Genomic DNA, 21,921 nt, shown 5'->3' on the forward strand with positions numbered 1-21,921 from the left:
TCCTGAAGCTGGCAACACTGCAACTTTATTTAATGTTATTAGTTTTTTACTCAAAAAGTGTTAGTCTGATTTCAACAAAACTTTGCACGATTGTAGTGTAAGACACTGCTACATACTACATTATTTCATTCACTTTTTTTTCAGTCTATTGCAGGGGGTACAGGTCTTCTTCCTATAACACTAATTATTGGAAGGTACAATGTTTAAATTTTACCTCTGTTAAAAGCCCTGCTTTTAAAAAAGAAAACAAAACCAATTTCATCTCTCTAGGACAATTAGTTCTCGAGTTAAGATTTCTTTTTTTTGTACTTCATAGCAAGTTTGAAAAGCACGATCTTGAAAAGTGCCATCTTCAAAGGGAATATTTCTTCTGCAAGTTTCCATCCACTAAAGGTTAACCCATTCTCATAAGTTTAAAAATAACTTTTATTAAGAAGGACCTTTAATTTCCACCACAAAGTTTGACACCCTTGAACGAATCCAAGCGGTAAAAGAAGCAACGCAACAGCAAGGGGTGTTAGCATCTGTGCAAATTTCCACCATCTTTCAGCCTGCATCACAAAATTGTAACTGAGTGGATGATGGATCCTCCGTTGTTGAACGGTGTACTTTGCAGGCAATTAAAGGCACCATAAGTGTAGCATACCAAACCAAGACACAGGCTTTTTTGGGACGGAACCCTAGCTACAAAATCATTCAATTGTTAAAGCATGGCCGGTGTTATTTCTGGCCTCCAACATTGTGAGAGCACAGGAACATTCCAAGAATACCCCCATCTGATTGTCTGTTTCGAGTGTCTGCTATGAAAAGCAGAAAAGGCAATCGTGCAAGTGACCAATCACGTCACCTATTTCCCCCGATTGACACAACAGTTTAAATGAAAGGGGAGGGTTCGTGCCGGAAACTACAACTGCCCTGGTGTAGAGGTTGTTCATAAAGGACAGAAGACAATTGTGAACCTGGCTGCCGCATATTTTTTAGCTCACTTTATGCACAGATAGACTAATTGGGACTGAACCTACAGTTTAAAGTGAGATTCGAACCAGTACCTTCTCCGAGTATCGAACCCACAACCTCTTCATTACAAGCCGAAGATGTTACCACTATGCCTCGGGGAGGCAAACACCTGTCTTGGGAATCTGAGCAGTTGCATTTATGAAGTGTGCACCAATAACTTCCTGCAGCATGGAGAGAAGGTTCTCCATGCACAAGATGTCTGGGCCTCTCCGATGGTGTAGTGGTAACGTCGTTGCCTTGTAATCTAGGGGGTCCCGGGTTTCATACCTGGTGTAGGCACACGGCACACTCGTTCAGATTCCAGTTTAAAATGTAGGTCGAGTCCCAATTTGCCTATCTGTGCATAAAGTGGACTCAAAACAACAAATGAATTAATCACGGACGACTGGAAGAACTTCACCACAGAGAACATTGAAAAACATATGGTGGTGCAGTACTTCAAAATATGATAAGATTTTGTATTGGGCAAATTGTATCTTTTTTTACAATCATAGAATAGAATTCATTGCACTTAAAGTAGTACCTTTTGTATACAAATTGCATCTAAAACTAGTTATTTCATAAAATTACTATTAATTAATAATTACAGTTATTAATTTATTATAAGCACCTAAAAGTCGTAAAAATCCATTATCTACTGATCACACAGTGCAGGATGTAAATAATTGATTAGTGGCATTGCCAAGAAAATCTTAAACAAGACTTTCATCAGAAACTAAAATATCTTATTCCATGTGTCAAAAGAGCTGGTGAAAATGCAAAAGAGCATTTATATTTTGTGTGTCTGTGCTTCAAGAGTTGAATCCAACAAATTTGGAGGAATTTAAACATTTCTGTTTATGATTCCAACATTTATTTGGAGAACATCCAGAGAGTTTTGAAATTACATTGTTTATGGAAGAAGAGTGACAACACCACCTTGCAGAACATGTATGTATTGGCAGAAGAAAACCCACATGAAATTCATCTGGAGCCTTTACATTCACAGATTGACTGAATGCGTTCGCCGCCAGGGTAGCCTCTTAACTGATGTCATGTTCAAAAAGTGAAACCTGCAAACTAAACTGCAAATACAGGGCTTTCTATTGTATTGCTTTTTCTTCTTTCCTGTAAAATTCTTTCTCACTAAATGGGTTTAAAAGCCATCACATTCTATTAAGACACCCTGTAATTTCCTTTACGAGTTGATAATTCTTCTAGCTAATTAGCACAAGATTCTAACAAAGGTGTTATTTTTAGAAGAATTTATCATGATATTGATCAGCTGAGTTCTGGAAAAAAATCAATCAAGAACCTTTAAGATTTAATGGTATTCTCATCTTCATGGAATTCTAAAGTGGTTGAACCCCTGAAGATAAAAATAATGTTAGTTCTCCGAGCTCAGAAACTTTCCAGAACTCACCAGGTACTCACCTGGAGTAAATCCCTTCATTAAGAGCCATTATTTTGAAATTCGAACAAAAAGTGATATTTGGGTAGTTGTATCCAAGGGTAGTTGTATCCAAACCACTTCTACCTCCACCTTGCATCAAACCCGGGCACTCTTGATTACAAGAAGGCAACATTACCACTATCAACCAAGAATGAACAACTAAAACCGTCCCAGAACATGTCAAGACATTGACTGATCCATTTTTAACAAAGAAAGGGAGGAGAAAGACCTGTTCCACTTTCTGATAGGGAAGGAAGTGTGATAACTTACATTGACATTTCTTAACATTTAAATTTTTTTCTTCCTTAAAGGGGATGAGACACAATATTGTTTCTTTTTTGTTTTGTTTTTCATATCCTTGTCTTAGTACATATATTCAGCAACAAGATGGCATACTTAGTTTATTTCTTGCCTGACACTGTTTTGAGATAAGCCTAATTCTAAAGTTGAAGATTTTGCAATTTTTTAGTATTTAGAGGGTTATATCTGCAAACAGCATCAATATCTAAGTAAAGTGCTTAGCTTGTCCAAATAGCGAGCTTCAATGCACAGTAAACAAATCTTTGGGATACTGTTGCCTAACCAAGAAATTAAGGGCCAAAAACAGGCAAGAACTGCATTTTGGACACTCCTTGTTGGTGCATAATAATGGAAAGCATTAATGCCCCACCAAAACAAGTGATTGTGTACATGTAAGGAGGGTTATACTAACAATATATGAAAACAGAAGTTCGGGGTATTGTTGCCTTGCATAGATACAGCACTCCAAACTTAGTCATATTTCACTTTTCATGAAAAATGGACAGTACGATCTTGAACTTTTGACATTTTCTACAGGGGAGGGAAAAGTTTCTCAGGGTCTCAAAGTTGCACAATATTCATTTCTCATGGCCTACTTCAACATATAAAGAAATCAAGCGAATCAAAAAATACAACTATCTTACTTTGTTCCCATATAAAAATAATGGCTCTTAATCATTGGCAGTCTTGCACCATGGTCATGCACTCTAAGGCGTCATGCTTTGGGTTGCAGCTACAGGATGTGCACAGGTTCGAGTCTCCTGGGGGAAGCGTAACAACTTTTCTAATGAGATTTTGACCTGTGTATGGGACCAGTGGCCACCCACCATTGTGAGGAAACTGGGGAGCTACGAATGAGTAGTGTAACATGCTCATGGAAACTTACAACAACTACTGGAAGTTTGTCGTGCTGACCACATGTTACCCTGTATCTGATTGGATGATCTTCCACCTCGGCACATGGGAGTGAGGCTGGCAGTCGGTAGGTAGGCCCTGACCCTCATGGGCTGTTGGACCATGGGTTATTAATCATTGTCAGAATGTCTCAAGGCACATTTTACACATGTTTATGTCCATTTCTTGTTTAATGGACATACATAATACTCATAATGAAGTTACCTGAACTTACTTGTATTTGGTGTCCGTTGATATATGTGATGTCAGAATGATTTTTCTGTGTGTACCAGCACCAACCACACCCTGAACAAGGTCCTTTCTTCTCGCTTGAATATTGAAATCCCTTTCATTATCCTAAAACATAAAGAAGAAAAATAGACCACATACTCAAAAACAAATTGAGATATTTCACAAACATTTTACCATTGAGAAGAATTACAGAATTTTCTATACAAACTGTATATGAGCAATTCCATTGCGATGGGTGTGACATTCAGACTAATTTACATTATTTTTTAAATTATTTTCTTAGCACCTTCAAATATATAACTCTATTAATTCATTTTATTTCATTTTCCTTGATGAAAGTTATTTCATTTCAGAATATTTCTTCCCCATATCAATTTCCAGCTACAGAAAATACATTTTTTGTAATTGTGACGGGTGCGGCACTTCTGAGACTTGACTTCCAGAAAACTCTGTGAAATATATAGGTCTACTAAAACAATTTTATTTCATTTTCACGAAGCAAACGTTACTCGGCATTTAGATACTTTCAATTTCTAAAAATATTACTACCTACCTTTTCTTTTAAAACATTTTTTTGTCTGAAAAATTTTGTGATGGGTGTGATACCAAGCACATTATTTACATTGTAGCATTATGGAAAAATGCAAAGGCTATGAAAATTATCATAAATAGATTCTTCAAACTAAGGTTTGTTTCAGAAATGAAGTAGGATACTTCAGAGCGTAAGATACACAAACAATAAATGAGACAATTAGAACGAAATTTGAATTATTTTCGATTTCTTATGGTATAATACTGTACCATAATGAAACTGAATTAAGTGGAAAACCCAGACATAAAATCGCACTTCTACTATAAAAAGTAATAGGTTTGACACAATATGTTATTTAAAAACCATGCAACTAATGTTTGTATTAATAATTCCAAATTGTGCATAGTTTTTCCTTTAATTTCATGTGTAATTAGTAGAGACATGCATATTTAGTTTTTGACGAAAACACGAAATATTAAATAACACATTCTAATGTTAATTCTTCATGTTTCTGAAAGTTGTGAGGTGCATTTTCAATACCCTGTTTTGTCACGAAATGATGCGAAATGAACTGCAAAATGTGAAATAGACTCTTAAACACGAAATTTATAGTTTATTTACCGACGCAACACTTTCTGAAGTTTGCAATTCACGGAAAATTGATTAATACTGCTGTACATATTTGAGAAGCAAGAACAGACCCCTTTATACACAAATGAACTTAATACTCTGGTAACTACACTAGTGTCCAAAATTAAAGCAACAAACAGAAATCCTTTCCTCGTGTGATTTTTTTTGTTGATAAATTTGCCAAGTTTAACCTGTTCCTATCGTGATTTTATTGTTGATAAATCCTGGCAGGGGTGCCCACAGGGGAGTTTTATGATGCAGGTTGCGCCATCGAGATTTTTTGGGGGATTTTGTCCCTTCAAATAATATAAAATTCAACATTTATATCTTTTCCAAAATATATGTAAAAATTTTACACCTTAAATGCACCATATTTAATCCATTAGATGAAGAATAGAAAGTGTTTAGGACATTATCAAAAGGGGGGGGGGGTATCAAACTCCTATATATTTGGCCTTAATTAACACATGGGTTCTGAGGGGGATTCTGAATTAAACTAACTTTGGGGGGGGGGGGGGGCAGTATCCAACTCTAGGTCTTAGATTATGGCAAGTACTTTAGTTAAAGGGGGACTGAGCGTTAAATTGAAGGGGATATCCAATTCTTGTGTATTACTATTGTCTTACACTGTTGCGGAAATTCTGGTGTGGAGACTGAGAATTAATTTTTGGAGGAGGCAATGTCCACTCTTCAATATCAACAGTAAGTCTAAAATTGTCATGGAAATTTTGGTGGTAGGATTGAGTACGAAATTTAAAGGGGGAGATAGAAAGCTCTTGATAAAGTGTTAAATCTTAGATTGTCAAGGGATTTCTGTAGTGGAGAGAGAGTTCGAACATTACATTTTGTAGACTGTATTTAACGATAAGGCATCAACACGTTTTCGACCCCGAATGTGCCAAAGGAAAATACTAAATATCTCGGGATCTTAAGAAAGTAATGACACCCCATTCAATTAATATTCTTCAAAGCCTGCAAAGAAAGGGATGTAAAAATTTTCTTGCTCGCTTCGCTCGCAATAATTTGTTGCTACGATGTGTGTTTGGAGTTATAATGAGATGAATATGAAGTTTTTGTGCTAAAGCTGCGTTACAAGATTGATTGATTTGGCTCTTTTAGTCCACTTTATGCACTCTAAGACTAATCGGGACTGAACCTACAGTTTAAAGCGGGATCCACGCGATATTCTCGATTAGGGGTGGTCTTGAGTGATGACACCCCTGTTTAGGGAGGAGGGGCAGATCAATTATAATGTTCAGTAAAGCTAAGAAAAAGTTACGTTCAGTAGACACGTTGTCGTAATTAAATATTTTGTGGGGATTACGATATGGTTTAAGGGCGCGAATGATATGATTTGGGGGAAACGCATGATATGAGTTTCAGGGGGATGCGCCATTGGCCTTGGGGGGATGGGCACTCCTGAATCCTGGCACATTAAGGTTAGTTTATTTTCTATAGGTTAGTTTATTTTCTATCTTAAACCAGTTGTCTATGACAACATAAATATTACTATCACCTGATCGTATTATGTGGTAAAATGGACACACGTTTGTTGCTTTAATTTTGGACATTAGTATACATAAATGTGTTATTAGAAGGGTTGTGTTTATTTGTAATATGTACAGTTTTTAAATCACATTTTGGATTATGTTCACAATTTTAAAACCAAAATGTTATTTTCTGTACCGCTTTTGATCTGATTTGTCACCACTTTAACATCAAAATTTTATTTTATTTACCGCTTTTGAACCCGAAATTGACTTTGTTTTTGTACCGAAATTTTGCTTTTATATTTACCAAAAATATGTGCATCTATTAATTAGTGATACTTTGAATGAAAATAAAATTAACTAAGGTAAACGTCCCTAATTTCGACAATGTGCCTAAGTTCGACAGGGTATTTGAAAAATCGTAAAAGATAAGGAAACGATGCGATGCAGAAAATCGTGTATGTATCATGCGACAGTGTACAGGTTTACCCCACGTCGTGAAAAGGGCGGTTGCTCCAGTTGAGACATAGCAGCAGCTCGGGAGAAATTGTGACGGCACTATTTGCTAACTGCGATAAAATCAACTGATTTTTAGTGGATTTCGTAAGAAGGTAAGTTTTCTACGTAAGGTTTTTACTAGTTTTGTGTTGTTTCAAAACAAATTTCAATACTTTATTATTGTTTTTGAGCCTTTTTCTGAGCTTCCTAGTCTGTTGCGGCAGACAAAGGTTGTTCACGTAACAAAATAAGGGGGGTGTCGAACATATGAGCACAAAACATGGATGGTGCACCAAATTTCGACAAGTGTCGAACCTTATTCGAAAATACACAATGTTGGGTTTTGATGTGCATTGAAAGGCATGTTGTTTACCATTCATAAAAATACCAGTTTCATTGCCCTACGGCAATTGCAACATTAATCCGACAGGGGGCTGTCAAAGTTTGGTGCCATGCATGTCGAATTTTGGGACATTCCCCGAAACGTCATTTCTGGGCTTTTTGCATAGTTTTTCTCTCTTCTGTCATTGCTATTGCCATGAAATCACTCTTTCTTCCTGCGTCACTAAATGTGAGGTACCTGAACTATACAAAATTGCAATAGTTATACCAAGAAATGTCACGTTATAATTACGTGTTTATATTGGCTTAATGCGATAAACTGAACTAAAATTCAATGCAAATTAAATTGCCGAATGATGAAAATTTTGTATTATGTACGATTTTTTAATATTCTTAACAATTCTGTGAAAATGTGGCAAAATTGGCCTGATTAATGATAAATATTACACTGAACTAAAATTTGGCCTCATACAGTACACGTATTTCCTTGTTCTACAATTTTGTGAAAAATGTAGGAGTGTGTGGGACAGAATTTTTTTGGGTCGGGGCGAAGCTCTGGAAATCTCAAATTCTACACATCATTTTCACTTTAAGTGATTGTTTCTGCATTTCTGGTACAAAATGAACAATTTTCGATAAGTTTAAGCCATTTACAATGCAGAAAACATCGAGAATTAACAACAAAATGACCATTCGGTATTTCCCAACTGCTCGGGATCCCGAAAAGTCGGGAATCATTTCCCGGTTCTGACTTTTCGGGATCCCGCACACCCCTTAGAAAAATGTTGCAAAATTGCAAAAATGGGTATAAAAGTAAGCTTAATTTTAATTTATTCTCTGATTAAAATCAGATTTTTGTGATCCTCACAATGACTAAGAAAAGGAAAAGCTTGGTTCTTTCTGAATCCTAAAGGAGGCAAAGTTCTTGCCCAGCGAGGAACAAAGGACACTGGAGCCGCTTGATAATTAATTTACATTAAACACAGCCTAATTTGTGTTTGGCCAAGTCAAAAAACCTCCAAGAAAGCAAAGAGAAAGACTGCCTGCTGTGATTACATCTCCTTAAATGATCAAATACTTTACAAAGGAGGAGGATTGGTTTGGTGTTTTAAGTCCACTTTATGCACAGTAAGGCTAATCAGGACTGGACCTACAGCTTAAAGTGGGATCCGAACCACTATGTGCCTCCATCGGGGATCGAACCCGGGATCCCTAGATTACAAGACGATGACGCTACCACTGCTAACAAAGGAGGAGAAAAAGCATCAAGTAGACGAGGCAAAAGAGCTAGAGAGCTGAAGAAACTTGCTGCACAGAACGAGAAGACAAAGAGTTAGGCAAAAAGGGAAAGAAATGGGTTGAAATGAGTGACTCAGAATCTTCAGATGAAAGTGCACTGTCATTGAAAGAAAGTGATTCTGACTGGCAAGAGGAGGAATCAGATGAAATGACATTAGAGATTGTCAATGAAAGTGATGAACCTCTGTGTTGTTCAGGAGATCCTGAAAAATGTAATAAAAATGATTGGACTTAAGAGTGTTGATGTGGCCAAGAAGGAATTTGTCACCAATGAAAGTGATGTTTCGTTCATATCAGACCGTCAAATTATTGGCCGTGTTGAGTTGCCAGATTTGGTAATGAGGGGGGAAAGGATCAGATATGTTTTCAAGAAAAGAAAAAAATGTCTAAGAGGGTTAGGTCTTTGATTTTGAGGACTCACACCTAACTTCAGACAGAAAGTTGTTTTGCATTTGTTTAAAGTTTATGTTAATTAATTATTAGTGTTATATATAATGTTACCAATATCCCAGATACCAACAGCAATTGTTCCTTAGCATCTAGGCTTGGCTAAGTAAATGTTATACTTAGTCCTCAAAATTTTTTCCTTGTTTTTGATACACCATTGGGAATCACCCTGTAAAACAATGTTTCAAAGTTGTAATATAAACGCAATCAACATTTTCAGTGTTTTATTTGCTTTGATGTACCTAGCCTTTGGCACGATAAGTAATTCATGTTAATATTTTAAATTTTGTTGAGCATAAAAGAGGGGAGTTTAACAACAAATCTTTTTTTGTTCAGTTCATGCCCTGATAAATCTGTAAATTCAGTTAAATATATTGAAATGCCAATAGAAGAACATGTGCAGTTTTTGGTATTATTAACATCTGCATATTTAGTGTCTGATGTTGAGATATAAGGGGCTGTCGAATTTTGGTACACAAACTGTCGAAATTAAGGACAGGGTGTCGAACTTAGGGACATATTGTAGGATTCACTTTTTTGATTTTTTAATAATTATGTAACGTAACTGTTGGAATGCAAAATACTTTTTGGGTGAAAGTAGAATCTTTAAACTTTCAGGCAAAAAAAAGATTACTCGCATTTATGAAATACAAAAGCCACTACAAGCAATTAACTGCAAAAATTTTCCTTAACCTGTCAAACTTAGGGACGTTTACCTTATGTTTGTCAACTTTCACATGGAATGGGTCATATACAGTAGTTCATGTAACGTACAGAAGGGTTTTGTATGGAAGTTCACAATACAATTCAAATTGCAAACTTCATTGACATTTTCAAATTTCTCATGAATGTCAGAGAGGTATCAACTTGAATGGAAAATTCACATAATTGCTAAAGTTCAGGGGACCGGACTTCCCAAAAGACTTACAAAGTACTAAAATTAAGTAATGAAAATATTAGCATTTGTTGCATAATCGATGGTTATTAATTTCCTCTGAACTTTTTAGAAGGCAAGGATTATATTGGGATCATACGGCTTTGAATGACATTTTAAAGAAGATTTATGTACACTACTACTAAAAATAATATGCATAAGATATTAATCAGAAACTTACTTTTCTCCAACTACAACTACATGTAACATCATTTTTCTTATTCGATGAATATTCAATTATTCATCTATTTGACATTAATTCATTGCCAGGACACTTGTTTTTATGTAAATTATTCCAATCTTAAATTAGAAGCATGACCAAAACCAAAATTTGTTCCTTTTCAAAGGTTCATTTACCTTTTCCAACTTACCTTTGGCTTTGAAAAAACTAAAAAATACGTATTTGTGCATTTGTTAGATGAACATGGGACTCAAGTTCCTTGAACAGCAAGTACGTGACAAAGAATCCATATGCAGATAAGACTCGCAGTCAGGTATCTTTCAAATCAAGGGTAAATTTTCCGCAGCATGAACCCCAAAGCAAGACTTGTCTTTCTAATCCTCATTTTCCTATTCCTACTTGTTGCATGTCAAAAACAGATGCAACGGCAGGAGATGCAGTTAATGATTTTATTGCCTGTTCGATTAAGGGAACTTGGAGGTCTTTTGAAAATGCACTTTTCCTCCCTGCTAGGTCAAAATTCAGCCCGAATGACTGGTAAGCCGTAACAGATGTCCCTCAGGATCATCAGGAGCTTTTGGGAAATGATTTTCATTCCGCTCTCAGATTACGGAGATAGTCATAGTTAGGGTGACCATAATATTTTGGCTCTAAACAGGACAATGCCACCCACCCTCCCACCCACCTCCCGAAAAATCGTTTAGGTGTATTTTTACAGAAAATGCATTGTTATTATTATTTATTAAGTATGGGTCACATGAATGTTACATCATGCCTTGTAAAAAAGGGACCTCACGTTCAATACCCGGTGGAGGCACATAGTGGTTCGGGTCCCACTTTAAACTGTATTCCTGTCGCGATTAGCTTTTCTGTGCATAAAATTGACTTAAAAACTGAAACAACTCAAATTGTACATCATAAACAATCAATGAAACGTGGTCTTCTGCTATAATAAGGTATTAACCGTTCATAAAAATCTGCACATATCTGACACAGAATGCAAAATTTGTATTTTGAGTTTTGTCAAGATGCAGAAATTTAAATTCCAGTTACAGGTCCGTACTGAAACATATATGCTTCTTGACCATGCTTATACATTGTTCTACAAATAATGGAATACACACGAAGCAATATAACTCAGGTCGCAAGCTAACTTAAACAGAAAACTGTTGGCTGCTCGAACATTCTAGATGTTATATTAATAAAACCGAAATAACAGACAACATCCATTTCTAGTAAAATTCTACTCTTAAATCTAACATGGTTATTAGTATTGAGTAATTATTACTTACACATATACACATACACTTGCGGTATCGCAGTAAAACACCAATATTATTTAAACTTTGAGGTTTGAGACTGGGAGAGGTGTTTACAGAGGGTGCTCAAGTGTCAACCTTTCTTCCTGCATTGTTGCAGATCAATGAGGCTCTGGCATGTGGACCCACAGTCAGTATAATCCTCTGACAGTTCTGTTGTGTCTTTACTTTGTGATTGTCCATTCATCTTATCACCCACCATTCATCTTCATTGTTAGGATTAAAGCCAGAGACATTATCATAGGAATAAAAGGGGAGGATAACAATGAAGCAAAAGCTGTAAATGTATCCAAACTTTCCAAGTTCTTCCCTGCAATATGCATATATAACACATAAAATATAACATTTGTAATATTTTTTTAATAAAGCTACTTTCCTATCAACAATTTCATCTAACCACTATTCATCATTGTCGTTGCGATTAGCCATAACCAAATGTGTAAATAAAGTGCCGCAAAAAAAAATACAGTAAAATACCAATGCAATCAAGTCAATACGTGTGCCATCAAGTGCCTAAGTGCATTTTCATAATTTTGAGTGCCTATTTGCCTGCCGTTTTTATAAGTTTTAAAGTTTTTAGTGTCTGCAAATCTGCACCCCTGCTCATTACGCTAAGAAACAACAGCATTACGTGTTTTGTACGTGTATGAGATGGTCGGACGCCAGAGAAACCCTGATGCAGTTGTAAACACAAGGGGGTGGAAAAGAGCCAAGCAAACCTTCATCAGGCCCTGAATGCCGACGGTCTGTACGTTCCTTTTCATCTTTCCTCACTTCGGCTACATCCTAAATGCAAGTGCGCGGTGTGATACACCCTCAAATTTGTCTCTGCCAGCTTCAACTCAAAAGAATCATGAATGTACTCCATCCAGAAATAGTTTATGATGGAAAATCGGTAGAAAATTTGTTTCACAAATAAAATAAATATGCCGCTGTTCGATGCCAGACTGTCTGCGAATTTGGACTGATAGCCTAAGAAAAAAAAAGTGAAAAATGCCCCTTCCCCATTATTGGTCTCTCCGATGACGTGGTGGTAGCGTCATCCCTTTGTAATCAAGAGTTCCCAGGTTTGATACCCGGTGGAGGCACAATAAGAAGCACAGCATGCATGCCCCATTAGGGTGGTCCAAATTATTGTGTGTCACATTCCACACAGATGGAAAATACATTAGACTTGCTCTTGATGTCCAGCAAATGGATGATTATATAGGAGTTTTGCCCCTTCAATGATATCCCATTTCTGACTTACACGAATCGGATTGTGGCTACCAAAACTTACGGAGCATTCTGGAGATATCTCTCATTTCTTTCTGAACATCTTGTTCCACTTGCCTTTTTGATGATCGAATGGCATGGAAACCAAGGAGAAAATATCAGAATTTACAACGTCCAAGATCTTCCATATCCCTGCACGACGTCTTCAGATCACAGATGAAGTGGAAAATCTGAAGTTAGCGAACCTTGTCACAGAAAGGATCTATTCCTTTCTTTGATGTATTTATGGAGGAAGCTAAAACAAAATTTGAAACTTTTCTTCATGGTCCCATTTTTCAATTAATTTTATCATAGGATCTCACAAATGAAAGTAGTGAATGACACAGCAGAACGAGGCATTGCCCTAAACCGAAAGTATAATGAAACTATGATAGTAAATGAAGTAACAAATCACAAAAACAAGTTTCAAGTTCCATGAAAAGCAAATGTAATGTCGTAGGTTTCTAAATGTACAGCTCTTAAATAAGAGATACATGCAATACATACACTTAATTAGATAAAAAGTGTAATTTAGGCGAACCCTAAATATTGTTTGTTTGAAGTAAAATTTGGATGTTTTTTAGTTGCATGTCAAGGAATAATACCCTTGTGGAGAGTGGATTTGTGGACTACCCTAATGTTCCATGTTCCCACTTCATAAGATCATAGTAATCTCCTTTGGAGGAAGGAAATGTATTTCCACCTCTCCTGACTCGTGGGAAACGTTGTTTCAACAACAAAAGAATAAACATCATGAAAGGATCAAATCTTCTGCTTCTCATGGTCAGGTGGAACAATGGAGAATGGTGGAGGGAGAAAATAAACCATTTGGATAAAGTCAGCAACTTCCACCTCCTTTCTGCCTTCTTCAAACATATGAAAACATCAAATCCATTTGCCATGGGGACCAGTGTTGTGCAACATAAAATGCAGATTCAAAATTAGTGTGCAAAAACGTGAAGTTTTTACCTTAGTTATACAGGAGATTCGCCAGGACAGGAACGAGAGAGCATAAAGAATGGATAAACATTATATCGCAATACAGATCATGATTTGCACAATACTGTATTTACACGTGTACAATGCGCACCTTAATTTTTGATGGGGACAAGCAACAAATAATTATATCTCCTATATAATGCACAGTACAATTCAGGTTCAAGAAATGGTTTTCTTAGTTGTAGGTCACAAAGCTGTTGCTATGCCAATCATGAGTGAATGACATCATACCTATTCAATACCTGTTGATATGTGGACCAAGAGGAGAACATAGTCTTGCGTATACAATGAGTCAACAACCCACACAAGCTAACCCCTTTCCCTCCACTGTGTTTAGCATCCCAAAGCTTTCAGTTCTGTTTATTCTGTAGTAGAAGAAAGTGAGATCAAAATTATGTTATGGATTTGCAGCACTCGGGAAGATTTTTTCTATTATTATTTCTTGCCCAACAAATAAATACTGATACACATCCCGTGTGCAGCGCTGTTCGGTGGGAACATGGAACATTAGGGTAGTCCACAAATCCACTAAAAAAACATGGGCAATAGCCATTTCACTATTTACAGTGTTTTTTTTTTGTTTTTTTTTTCAATTATTACTAAAGAAATCCAACCTGCTAATTTGTATTTGCGCCTGTTACGTGTTACATGCAGTGACATAGTGAAAACATGCATTGGCTGTCTGAAGTATTCCATGCACAATACGCACCACAGTTATTGGGGACAAAAATTTTGAAAAAAATTTGCATTATACATGAGTAAATATGGTAACTCGAAAAAGTGGAAGTGCAGACATAGAAATCAACAAATATACTTACTTGCTTATGCGCCATGATGCAACATTCTGCTATTCTCAACCATAGTCTGGGATTCATGTGGTATACCTGAACAGCTTCAATAAGGCAGTCAAATGCTTGGGTTGGTTTTCCTGCGTGAAGAAGGGCTACACCCAAGTTATACAGAATTTCATAACATCTGTTGGAGCCAAGGGTATACAGCGGTCTTCCTGTCAGAGGTTCAGCTGGAATGGATATTGCAATAAGTAAATTTACATGCACAGACTAAATTTAGAGCACAAATAATAACTTTCTTTTTTTAAAAAAATTCTTAGCAGCCTTTGAAAATCTTTTATGCAATTTAAATATTACAAAATGTTTCAAATACTTTGCCCATGAAGAGTTGAAAATGTTGTTCCGTTCCTCGACAGTTATTTTTTCTCCTTTAATCAGAAACATGGAGACTCTAAGGGTCTACACTGAAACCTTCTCAGGTAAGCTTGAAGGGAAACTCTGGCCACCGGGTAGAATTTGATAATGGTTTATTATTGGAAAGTTAGTCTTAGTGCATCTGGATAAAAGCAGCACAAGGTCTGGAATCTGGGTATTTACTTTCTTTCGTATGATCGAGTACTTAACACATTCCTACCCGTAAATGGCCATTAGATTATGTCCACTTAGTTTCAAAGTTCTCTACACAAATGTACATTTTTCAACTTAGCAGTTAGGTTAGTTAATTGTAATTTGTTTTTCAAACCTTCTCATTCAATTTGTACTTTTTCTGTTTACTAGTAGTGATTCTAACATAATTATGTAGTTGCACACATAGCAAGGTGCAAAACATGGATCCTCTGCTTTAATTTACTTTGACTCGCCCTTAATAAAATGAAAATGTTCTTGTATCTTTTGTAAAGATTAAACAACAACTTGGATAGCCGAACTAGCTTACCATTTTTTTTAAAAAAAAAATGTGAATGTATATCATAGGCCTATGTTAATGCAGACATCAATTATTTTTTTTAGATAGAATTTCAACCTCAAGTTCACTTGGTACTAGTACATCCACTCATGTTTCAGCCACTATTGCATATTCTTCTAATGAGAGGATTGGAAATAAATCAGAAGGCAAGAAGAGAAAAATTGAAACATTGGATTCAAATGTAGTTAGATCAACACCAGTGCAGAAGAAGTCTTTGGATCAGCAAGTAGCTTGTTTTATATTCGCAACAAATACTGCTTTTCATAGTATTGAACATCCTCAATTTGTGAGACTTGTGCAACAACTTTGCCTAGTTTACACCCCTCCAAACAGAAAAGAAATTAGTCGGTCTTTATTGGAAACTATTTATGAAGAAAAGGAAACTTGCTCCCTTTTTCTGAAAAATCAAAGTGTATGCCTTGGGTTTGATGCTTGGTCAAATGTCCACAATGAACCAATAATATGCCTTACAGTTACCACCAAAGAAGGGGATGTTTATTTAGTGGACACAATTGAAGCCTTTACATGGAAAAGGATGTAAGTGCCAAATATGCAGAATTCAGGAACACAGAGGCCTTCAACAATGATACGCAGGTAATATCCTTAAGTGATGGCAAGAAAAAAGACTTACTGGCAATGCTGGATTACCTGGATGCACAATATCATGCGTTCTGCATAACAACACTGTGCACACAGAATACACACATGAAGCATTTTTGAGATCACAATACTAAGTTTTTTCTTTCTCCTGAAAAATTTACTTTCTGGCACTTACATCCTTTTCCGTGTCAACTCTTCAATTGACACATCTGTTCATGCTCACATGAACACTGCAGATTATCTGGCAGAAGTGGCTCTTAACAGCATTTAAAAAAATATGAGGAAGACTTAAAGTGCAAAGTTCGTTCTGTTGTTACAGATAATGCTGCCAACGTTGCAAAAATGCGTCTTTTGCTTGAAAATTACGAGGATTTGGATGTCATCACATATGGTTGCTCAGCACATGTACTAAATCTGCTAGCAAATGACTTTCAATTTCCAAATGTGAAAGAGCATGTGCTAAATGTAATAAAGTACTTCAGAAGCAACCATTTTGCTAATGAACGTTACAGAAAATCTGGTGCCCAAAACTTGTGCTCCCAAGTGAAGTGTGCTGGAATACCATGGTAGATTGCTTGGAGTCATATCTTAAAGGCTGGCCAATTTTATTAAGAATTTGCGAAGAAAATTGTGAAACTATTGATAAAGCAGTGCAAACACAAGTTTCCAATTTTGTATTAAAGTGGAATGTAGAGGACATGCTTAATCGCTTAAAGCCTATTGCCACTGCCCTTGAAGTACAGAAAAACAACTGCACCATCTGTGAATCAGTACGTGTGTGGAAGAAACTTCAAATGGAAATTGGAGTTACAAATGAGAAACACATGAAACAAAAATTCAAAAACAGATATAATATGGCTCTAACACCAGCCAATTTTTTAGCTTACATGCTGGATCCAAAAAAAGAATCCATCATTTGATTTAACTGAAGAAGATTTTTTTCTTCATAATCTTGTGTAGTAGTAGTAGTTGTGCGTTTGTGTTTTTCTTGTGTAGTGGTTGTTATGTGTTTGTGTTGTGCAGTAGTTATGTGTGCAGTAGTTGTGCTGTGTAGTGTGTTTGGGTTTGTCTTGTGTAGTAGTTGTGGTGTCTAGTGTGTTTGTCTTGTGTAGTAGCGGTGGTGTGCTAGTATGTGGGTTTGTCTTGTGTAGTAGTTGTGCTGTCTAGTGTGGTTGGGATTGTCTTGTGTAGTAGTTATGCTGTCTAATGTGTTTCTGTTTGTCTTGTGTAGTATCGGTGGTGTGTATGTATGTGTCTTGTGCTGTACTTGTGCTGTCTAGTATGTTTGTGTAGTAGTTGTGCTGTCTAGTATGTTTGTTTTGTCTTGCATAGTAGTTGTGCTGTCTAATTTGTTTGTGTTTGTCTTGTGTAGTAGTTGTGGTGTGTAGTTTGTTTGTGTTTATATTGTGTAGTAGTTGTGGTGTGTTTGTGTTTATATTGTGTTATAGTTGTGATGTGTTTGTGTGTGTCTTGTGTAGAAGTTATGCTGTCTAATGTGTTTGTGTTCGTCTTGTGTAGTAATTGTGCTGCCTAATGTGTTTATGTTTGTCTTGTGTAGTAGTTCCTCCATTCATATTGGGGGTTAGGCGTAGAGCTGACAACTCTGTACTGTAAAAAAAAATGTCAAGAAACAGCAATATAAGGCCATGGATGTTCCCAAGGTAAAATATATTATTTTCAATGGAAGATAAAGATGATAATACTAAAGATGATTTTTATGCAGAGTTAGAACAGGTCTTTGATAAATTTTATCAGTATGATATGAAAATTCTGTTAGGTGACTGTAATGCACAGATTGGCAAAGAAGAGACATTTAAACCCACGATTGGTAAAAAAAAGTCTTCATGAATTAAGTAATGATAATGGTATAAGATTGATTACTTTTGCAACATCAAAGAATTTAATTGTGAAAAGTACCACTTTTAAACATAAAGATATCCATAAATATACCTGGTCTTCTCCAGATGGTAAAACTCATAATCAGATAGATCATATTCTCATTGATAAGAGAAGGCATACTAGTATAATTGACGTTCGTACACATAGAGGTGCTGACTGTGCCAGTGACCATTATTTAGTAATTGCTAAATTAAGAGAAAGACTCTCAGTGATAAATCATAAGCAACAAAATCTAAAAGTTATAAAATTTGATACAGGAAAGTTTACTGATGAAAGAATTAAGAAAGATTACCAAATTAAACTGTCAAATAGATTTGATGTTTTGCAGGATTTAAATGATGATGAAAATATAAATGAAACAGACGTAAATAAGAATTGGGAGCACATACGTAATGCAATTGAATCAGCAGCTAAAGAAAGTATAGGATACCATAAATCGAGAAAAAGTAAGCCATGGTTTGACAATGAATGTCATAATCTAATAGAAATAAGAAATCAGGCTAGACTTAGGTGGTTAAATAACTCTGATGATACAAATCTAAACAATTATAATAGAATAAAGCGAGAAGTTAACCGCACGTTTAGAAGTAAAGAAAGAGATTACTTGAAAAGCAAAATTAACGAAATTGAAACAAACAGCAAAAATAAAAATATCAGAGATTTATATAAAGGTGTAAATGAGTTTAGAAAGGGGTGGCAACCTAAAGTAAACTTGATAAAAGATAAAGACGGTGATTTTCTAGCTGACCCAAGCGATATTCTAAATAGAGGGAAGAACTTCTTTAATGACCTTTTAAATGTCCATGTAGGAGATAAATCAGAAGTAAATGAAGTCCACACAGCAGAACCTTTAGTTCCAGAACCTAACTTGACTGAAGTTAAAGATGCTATTAAAAGGCTAAAGAATAACAAAGCACCTGGCATTGATTTAATACCAGATGAGTTAATTAAATATGGGGGAAATTTATTAATATGTCAAATTCATAAATTAATTTGTTTAATATAGAATAAAGAAGAAATCCCTCAACAGTGGAAAGAATCCATAATTGTTCCTGTGTTTAAAAAAGGTGATAAAATGAACTGCAATAATTACCGTGGAATTTCTCTACTCCCAACAACATATAAAATATTATCTAACATTCTTTTAACAAGACTAACTCCATATGCTAATGAAATTATAGGCGATTATCAATGTGGATTTAAATGTAACAGATCAACTACAGATCAGATTTTTCACATCAGACAGACACTTGAAAAAAAATGGGAATATAATCAAAATGTCCATCAGCTATTCATTGATTTCAAAAAAGCATATGATTCGGTCAAAAGAGAGAAATTATATAATATATTAGTAGAGTTTGGAATACCTAAGAAGCTTGTTAGTATGATAAAAATATGCACCAGTGAAACAGAAAGTAAAATTCGTGTGGGTATTAATATGTCTGACAAATTTACAATTCATGATGGGTTAAAACAAGGAGATGCATTATCTCCATTGCTCTCTAATTTTGCCTTAGAATATGCTGTTAGGAAGGTAAAAGAAACTAAAGAAGGACTAAAATTAAATGGTGTGACTCAGTTGTTAGCATATGCAGATGATGTAGACTTACTGTGGATGATGTAAATACAATTAAAAATAATGCTAAAATATTTTTCAAAACTGCTAAAGAGATAGGTTTGGAAGTTAACAAAGAGAAAACTAAATATATGCTTACAGGCCGAAACCAAGTGTTAGGTAATAATCAAAATCTAATTATTGATAACAACTCGTTTGAACCAGTTTCCAAATTCAAATACTTAGGAGTAATATTAACAAATGAAAATTATATTAAAGAGGAAATAAAAAGTAGGCTTAATTCAGGAAATGCATGTTACTTCTCTGTTCATAAACTTTTGTTTTCTCGTTTAATATCTAAGAAACTAAAAGTTAAAATATACAAAACAGTAATTTTGCCTGTAGTATTATATGGATGTGAAACTTGGTCCCTTACATTGAAAGAGGAACATAAATTGAGAGTATTTGAAAATAAGATCCTTAGGAAAATCTTTGGACCTAAAAGGGATGAGGAGACAGGTGAGTGGAGAAGGTTACATAATTTAGAACTACATAATTTGTATTCATGTCCAGATATTATTAGAATAATTAAATCAAGAAGACTTAGGTGGGCAGGCCATGTGGCACTAATCGGAGAGGAAAGAGGAGTTTACAGGATTCTTGTAGGGAAACCTGATGGTAAGAGACCTGTAGGAAGGCCAAGACGAAGATGGAGGGACAACGTTGAGATGGACCTAAGGGAAATCGGTAGGGATGGAAAAGAGTATATAGAACTTGCTCAAGATAGGGAAAGATGGAAGGCCTGTGTTGCTGCAGCCATGAACCTTCGGGTTTAAGAAGGCTAGGGAGTTAGTTAGTTAGTTAGTTAGATCTAGAAGGATATTATAATTTGCCCAAACCTTGTAATTTGTCTCATTTTATTTTCTAAACTTAAACATCACATATATTGGACAAAAATAGCCAACTTACCGGAATCTGCTTTAGGAAAGGTCTTTATAGCAGCTTCATTCTCTTTCAGGGCCTTCTGGAGATAAAAGCATGCCAGGTTGGGCTTTCCCATATAATAGTGTATACAACCCATATTGTTGTAATAAAGCATTCCTAGTGATTCACCCGTATCTCTGAGAATAAATATACATATATATAATTAAAAGCTTGAATATGTTAACATCAAATGTCTGAAATACATAATTGGAAATGATTGAAAGATATGGAAGAAGCATCTTCAAAACATAGTTTTAATCCTATTCAAATTTCTTGCATATTCTGTTATCACTAGAGCCCGGGACTTAATGTCCTATAAAACTGTGAAATATGTATGTAATTATGTCATACAAATTTAGAAATGTGTCATAAAAAATTAAAAATTTCAGAAAAATGCAGAAATATTCCCAGTAAAGCCAATAATATGCACAACAGTACTTCCGAATGTCTCATTACATGGGATGTCAGTATCTTCCATGGAATATTGAGTAGGGTGGGGTATTAAACAAAGTCAGAATCATTTTAGTCGAAGAATGTAGTGGGAAAATACTGAAAATATTGTGAGGTTCATTGCAATTATCCTAAATTAATTTACTATTATGTCAGATTTACACCTGTGTGGAAACTAAAGCATAATTGGCAGCTCGCTTCAGCTCTGGTAAATCTAAGTAATCAATACACGAACACAACTTTTTAGGCAGATTTTAACTACATAGAATCTGAAAAACAGCCTTACTTTGAACTGATTGTTGCGAGAAGTGAAAAAAGGGTAAAGAAATGTTCGAACGACTATCAATTGTCAGCCAAATAAAAAGGGGATAATATTGTTCTGTATTAGTTGGTAAGAAACGAAAGCATCTGCTTTTGATTTCTTCGTGGATTATTTCCTTATCCTGCCATCGATACTATAAACTATCCGTTGAAATAAACAAAGAATAAATTATAAAATAACTGTTTTATACAAAACAATTACGAAATTATACAGAAAAATGTCTTATTACGAGAAAAATGAAGAAATATGTTGTAAAAATGAAAAATTGGTAAAATATGTCAAAATATGCCTTATCAAGTTTGTCTATTTCGGTTGATTTTCATCACGTATGTAAAGATCTCACACCAGTATTCAATCTGATGGCAAATAAAAAATATGTTGTAACATAAAGTACCAGGCCCCAGTTATCACTTTATTACTCACTCTGTCCCATAATTATAGTCCGGTATGCCAAAATGGTGACTTTTTATTTATGTTCTTTTGGATACTTGATCGGCAAATTTGTACTGATCCTTGAGTAATAATGTTGTATGGCT

General features: G+C 35.4%; 1 protein-coding gene across 1 annotated transcript in view; it reads right to left on the reverse strand.

Annotated features, from left to right (window-relative positions):
- Not10 (CCR4-NOT transcription complex subunit 10) overlaps window positions 1-21,921 on the reverse strand; it is a 132,816-nt gene that overhangs the window by 42,556 nt on the left and 68,339 nt on the right. The window contains exons 7-9 of the mRNA XM_083139457.1: window positions 20,599-20,750; window positions 14,639-14,841; window positions 3,879-4,000 (exon numbers count right to left, since the gene is read on the reverse strand). Coding sequence (XP_082995583.1) covers window positions 3,879-4,000; window positions 14,639-14,841; window positions 20,599-20,750 — 477 coding nt within the window. The remainder of the gene's footprint in view (window positions 1-3,878; window positions 4,001-14,638; window positions 14,842-20,598; window positions 20,751-21,921) is intronic.

This window comes from Lepisma saccharinum, chromosome 17 (assembly GCF_977018435.1).
Source record: "Lepisma saccharinum chromosome 17, izLepSacc3.1, whole genome shotgun sequence".
Classification (NCBI taxonomy): domain Eukaryota; kingdom Metazoa; phylum Arthropoda; class Insecta; order Zygentoma; family Lepismatidae; genus Lepisma; species Lepisma saccharinum.